At 41.3% G+C, this 6545-nt stretch overlaps 1 protein-coding gene across 1 annotated transcript in view; it reads left to right on the top strand.

The window, feature by feature from the left end:
- Window positions 1-5238, top strand: part of LOC106810001 (guanylate cyclase 32E-like) — a 17065-nt gene extending 11827 nt beyond the window's left edge. Inside the window, exons 3-7 of the mRNA XM_014813258.1 lie at window positions 1388-1537; window positions 1715-1902; window positions 2856-2991; window positions 3429-3601; window positions 3933-5238. Of these exons, the coding sequence (XP_014668744.1) occupies window positions 1388-1537; window positions 1715-1902; window positions 2856-2991; window positions 3429-3601; window positions 3933-4061 (776 nt within the window). The 3' untranslated portion in view covers window positions 4062-5238. The remainder of the gene's footprint in view (window positions 1-1387; window positions 1538-1714; window positions 1903-2855; window positions 2992-3428; window positions 3602-3932) is intronic.
- Window positions 5239-6545: the final 1307 nt, after the last annotated feature.

The following is a 6545-nucleotide window of genomic DNA, read 5'->3' as shown; positions in this document are numbered from 1 at the left end:
CACACACACACACACACACACACACACACACACACACACCCACACACACACACACACACACACGACGCGCGCGCGCGCGACCACCACCACACACGACGACGACACACACACACACACACACACACACACACACACACACACACACACACACACACACACACACACACACACACACACACACACACACACACACACACACACACACACACACACACACACACACACTCACATAAACCTTGGAGTAATCATTCTGTCAAAATGATTACTCCACACATGCGCGCGCACTCATACATCCATGGACATACGCACCCGAACGCGCATATACATAACTTCACGATGGTCCAAAATCTTTCTATATTTTTAATTGACAAACGACGAGAGCGAATTTTAGATTCGTTCAATTTGAATACAAAGGGAAATTGTCAATGCGTTAAAATAATTAGGTTTTAAAATTGCTACATAGTTTCATTTCTTTCGTCAGTTTGCTTAATTTTCAATCAAGATAATTATATATGCGAAAATATTTGGTATAATTAACCGAAAACAATCCATTCTGGCTAATCAAGGCGGTTAACGGAATAAGTTGAATTACTCACACATAATTTATTTAGGTGATTAAATAATTATAATTTCTGTGACGCATTTCTCGCATCATTTCGCCCCACTAAACTGTAATTTATCTAGACTTCCTAATTCAATTATAATTAAAAGCGTATTAAGAGTGTAAGAGAAGGTTACAAAAAGTACATTTTTACTGAAAGACAATACCCGGCTTTTAATCAATTTAAGTAAATGTATTAGGTATATAGACAATCATTCGGCGGCATTCATTCGCTCTTGAAATGTTACAAATAAATGTTATAAATGTAATGTGTTTGCGGAGCGAAACCTGATCTGGCGGCCTCGGGCTAATTACATACTTGACAGCTGCTCGGCAGCAATGTAGGGTAAGAGGACGACTGAAGCTTTATCAAGTACTTGCTTATGTCGTCACAACCCCGTAAGAGATGCGACGTGATTGCATTTCTAATTATTGTCTGTTATCAACCACTGTGGTTCATACGCCCTGTAGAACTGACATGTTGACGCACGGGGAGGCAATGCTATTAGACGCACCTTCTTGCTTTTAGCCATGTTTCCAAGAGTCTCGAAGATGTTATTGGACTGCCATGGTGGTAATAGGCCTATCTTTGTAATAGGTCAACAGCACATAAAGATCGGCGCTGCTACATGCGTTTCTCGACATCCAGCATCATTAATATATCAAATTATAGACGTTGAGTGCACGTAATAAATAATAACCCCTGTAAGAAAGGATTTGATGGCGATGCAGCTGACGCTGTTGCAATTTAGGGGGAAAATAACAGGCGATCTCTTCTCTTCGCAGTTTACCTAGTTATCGGGGATACGCATGAATATATCGGATTGCTGACGTACATGGAAGAAAGGGGTCTCTTCGACAACGGTGACTACTTTGTAGTTGGACTTCACGTGGACGAGATTTACAAGCATAAAGAAGCGGAAAACTACATTAAAGGTAGGCCGTAACTCAATGTGGGACGTCTTCACAGAATAGCTGACGCAAGCTTGCCACGCCTAACCGACAGTCTGCTTCAGCAGTAAATGGACAGATGTTTATTGTGCACTTTTGAAAAACAATTACATACAGTCAAAATATATTATTGATTTTTAAATGATATCTATATTTCTCTAGGTGTGTTGGAACCTTTCGTGCAGGAAGCGACTGTAAGAGCGTACAGGTCCTACATTGGTATCATAGGGGCACCGCCGGTTAACCCTGCTTATAACAAGTTCACTGCTGCTGTAAACCAATACCTGGAAGCACCGCCGTTCAATTTCGTTAATCCTCTAAAATTATTTGGATTAAAAAGGCAGAAGATAGTAAGTATACGCACTCACTAAATGGTTTCGATTGAAGCGTTTATATCGAAAATAGTAACGCGTTAAAAATCGTTCGTAATTCTGTATAAAGTGTAAACTTCCGATATAGGTGTCAAATACCGAATACCTATTTTTCACTGCATCTGATTCCTAGAGCTATTTATTGTGCTAAAATAAATCCATGTGTAGGGGCGGTGCGCAGGTTATTTGTGTTACAGGCATATTGATTGATAAATGTAGGCTATAATAGCTATTTAAAACACGTGGGAGTTGCAATCAAGTCAACAGCACAACGTTTATACAAACGATAGCAAGAGTGAAGTCACGCATCGGTACTAGACGTGGCGGACGGTCGTTAGCTTCGCGCCTCAATGGCGACAGTTATCGCTACTTTCCAGAAGCTGACAAAAGACCCTCAACATTTTGAAAAATAGTATCACAAATCATCGTCGACAATGCTTCGGTTGACGCTAAGGGTAGTCGCTTGAGGTATTCGAGTCTCGTTAATAGCACAAAATCCTTTTGCGCCGAGAATTTTCGCTGTCAAAATGCCACGATAAATTACATTCCGTGACGTCATATGGAATGAGAAGCCCATTACGGTTGGCGACAGTCGTTGCGACTGTCTCCTACACCCACGCCCTGTACTCGCTACATAAATCAATACTCTCCGCTCGTAACCACTATCTGAGTGGTTCATTGATGGTGCCTGTTTCCCGACGACACAACAACGACCAGTGGGCCACCACCGAGGGCGTTATATGGTGGATTTATTAGACGTAATAACTCTACTATGAAAATAGCCAGTTGAGGCCCAATTCACTTGCATGCACTTTACTTTATCAGCGCGGTGAGTGTTTAACCGTATTATTACGGAAGCAGAATACAACATTTAGGCCCGGCTGAGCACGCATGTGTCGCAATCTTCATTTGCGCGTTTGCATCTTCCTCAGATACGACCTGAAGCGGCATATCTCTACGACGCCGTCTACCTGTACGCCAGAGCTGTGCATGCAGCTAAAATGAGGGGAGAAGATCCGAGAGATGGGAGAAATCTCTTAAAACACATAGCCGGAACGTCATATCAAAGTACGTGCATTTGTTACGATAGACACTAGCCATGTTGTGCATTATAGCTGGGCAAATTCTGGGTGAAATTTGAATCATGGATTAGTAGAATATCTATATGATATTTCGATAAAACACATTAGTGTATATATATATATATATATATATATATATATATATATATATATATTATAGAAGAAACTAAGAAATGCAGCATAAAAAATAAAAAGTAAAAAAATAATACCGTACAATATAAAATATAACATGTAAATATATTTATGTAAACGGATACATTTTTAGGGATTAGTGGATTCATGTCTTGATAGGGTAGAAGTAAGTCGAATTCTAGACATATATCTCAATGCTGAAATTAAGTCACAGACATTTTCAACTGACTATATCAATTCGATTATTTATTCACTTCGTAATGTCGTATATTGTGTGCGTCTAACCGATAGGTGTGACGGGCTACCTGGTTCACATGGATGAGCATGCCGATGCTCAAGGTAACTTTACGCTGATGGCTCTGAAAATGATAGACGCTGAGCCAACGCGGTACGGACTCGTGCCGGTTGGAAGCTATGCGCAGGCAGCGGTCAGCGAGAGTGACACGACGCAACGACAAGAACACGTGAGTCTCGCCGCGGGTCTTCTTAGTTACCACGTGATCCGGAAATATGTGTGGTATCCGGAATTTCCGCTTTTAAGACCCTGTACTGATAGGCTGTGTGTCTGTCCCTATTGCATAAAAATGTTCGACGGTGCAGCTTACTCACGGGAACTGCCCACCTGTCCTCGCGTTTTCGTGATGTCATAATACTGTCACCCTGAGTGTATATAATCTGGCGTTTAAAAAAAGATCGATACTGGATTCACGAACCTTTTTAATACGATACATTAGACAATTTTGACAGCATAACGAAAAAGGAAACTCACGTTCTCGCACGTTCTATTTTCCTTAGAGATTGGACCTCTTCACATCGATCGATTGGGTGCAAGGCATACCTCCGACTTCAGAACCTCTCGGCGGTTTCCCTCACACAGACTGCTTTAATGAGAATCTCATTGACGACTCGAAGCGCCATCTGTGAGGCAAAACAACGTCCCAGAACATCTGCCTACTTACTTCAATGTCTAAAGGCTCGGATATTTCGCGTTAACTAAACGATGTCGTATATGGATTTGAAATTGATAACTGTTGGGATAAAACGTGCAGGAGCAGGACTTATATATATGCGTATATGTTGCGGCTCTATGCTTGAAGTAAATACTATTACCTCCGATGTTATATGCTGAGCCCTGTTCAAATTTCGCTGTTTATATATTTTTTCGCGATTTTATCGCTTGTTGAATAGATTTGCTATGTGTGAACGAAACAAGGTCAACCTGATCGTCACTTTAAACGATTTGTCTTTGCTTCGCTATGTAGTGCGCGTCCGATATCTGATACAATCGTACATAACTCCCAAACCGTGTTTATGTTGTAAATACAGATATATTTATTTATTTATTTATTAAATTTTTAGCATTCCGTGAACATGTTTTCTTTTATGCTAATATAGACTAGACTTGTTAGAAATTAGGGATAACGTACATTGTATAAGTTGAAGAGTAAGCATGAATGTGGCGTCCGCGTGTTAGATGCTGGCGAGATAGATGTTTAAGTGGAAGTAATCATGCTAGCTTCAGCATTCGTGTATCGGGGTGTCACATCACAAAAGCATGGCAGCAACGTACCAGCTAGTAGAAAAGGTGACTGACTCGATAAAGGTTTCCGCGTGACTTAGAATAACAATGTTTGTTGACTCTTATTCATTATAATTAATCGTTAGTTTTTCTCATTTCGTAACGAGCTCTGCTCAAATTTGTTGACGCTAAATATCGCCGCTCGGAGCGCTATAGGTAGTCATAGTAAATCGAGGTTCGCGAGCCGACGCAAAAACAGAATGGAAGTTCATCCTCATGGCGGAAAGAGATAACGGTAGAAGAGCAGGTATATGGATGCGTGGCTTAAATGTGTTACAAACTATATTACGAATTCCGCCAAAGCAGTGCTGAATGTTTGCGAAGGTTGCATATTAAAGTACACATGCCAACATAAGCAACTGTTTCGCTTGGTATCGTAATAAGGCACATCGCTGAATTACTTCATAGACGATCTTATCCACCAACAAAGGAACTGGACGGAACTCGTATTAAATTTGCATGATAGCATAGTGCTATATTACAGAATTGTGTCTTGCTAATAAAGCTTTAACTGAACGAAAACATGCATCGTCTTGACTTTTGCAATATTGGAAATGAATTGGTAATTATGTATCAATAATACACGCGTACTACGCGCTTAGAGGCGTGTCAGGAGAGCATATAGTACATGTGTTGTACGCGATTGAGTGTCTGTCTAATTATAATATGTTTTGCTGGTGTGTAAATAACGCGGCGATATACACTGATATAACACACACAGCGTGAAATGTTTTTCACGTCTGACCTTAAATAATGATCTTGACATATATATCTTTAGCTTTTATGATTTCAAAATAACTAACCCGCCGCCGAGTGTACACCGATCTGTAGCCACTAATCACGTTTTCGTCATTTGTTACGAACTGCACATGTGCGCCCCGACGGCAACGATACGCCTCTATGTGATAAATCGTCCTGCACATTAATATAACATTCAGCACTTCTGTTCTTTTCCAAAGCGGTAGCAGATATCCTTGCTTGCGGTTGGCCGCTAGTGCGTAGTTCTCTCCGTGTGCCCGTTAGGTGTGCGAATACTCAATTGGCCACTGGAACCACTTATCTTTCCGAGACATTCCCGCGCAGCGAGTAGCTGAGGCGTGCAGTGCGTTAATGAGCACTACTGTTCCCCGTCAACGTACGTGTTCCTGCACGAGTTTCATCGCCAGCCCGGACCACAGGATCGCCGATGACAGGAACGTGTCGAAATTAGGTGCATTATTTCAGACGAGCGTCGCTATATATAAGGTAGGTAAATACAAACTTTGCCCGTATATCGAGGCACGTACGCATACTGTGTCTGTGCGCACGCGTTGCACTTGCTATAGTTCCCGCGCCTAGTAGGGCCATAACAATCATACATGGACGCATTGATCCACCCGCCATACGACGATGCATTACCACGTTGCGAAGGTGGCATATCGCGCGCAATTGCGTTGACAATAATGCGCAATGCAAAGTTGCACATCGTATTCGCGGCAGCGCATACAATTACGTTAACACTGAAACTTCACAGCTGTTTTTTACACTTGTAAAGTTAAAACTATGAATGCAAACATACCGTCGAAGTGTCGCTAATACAATGCGACTTTGCGTCCTACAACTGCGAATTTCGCAATATGGTAATGCCACGTTGTATACCGGAAGCACGCTTCCACATGGTGCATATATCATATGCAGCCGTCCGAGCAGAAGGCACTATCATAAAATATACATAGAACCCCAATGACGATGTTGCTCATGTTGATTATCAAATGTCTTAATGATGCTTTATCATTTCTCTCTGACAATAATAAGACTGCTACTGCATATATATATATATATATATATAT

The sequence above is a fragment of the Priapulus caudatus genome, unplaced genomic scaffold (genome assembly GCF_000485595.1).
Source record: "Priapulus caudatus unplaced genomic scaffold, Priapulus_caudatus-5.0.1 Scaffold15, whole genome shotgun sequence".
Classification (NCBI taxonomy): domain Eukaryota; kingdom Metazoa; phylum Priapulida; class Priapulimorpha; order Priapulimorphida; family Priapulidae; genus Priapulus; species Priapulus caudatus.
The sequence above is the reverse complement of the archived record's forward strand: the minus strand, read 5'-3'. Positions and strand labels throughout refer to the sequence as shown.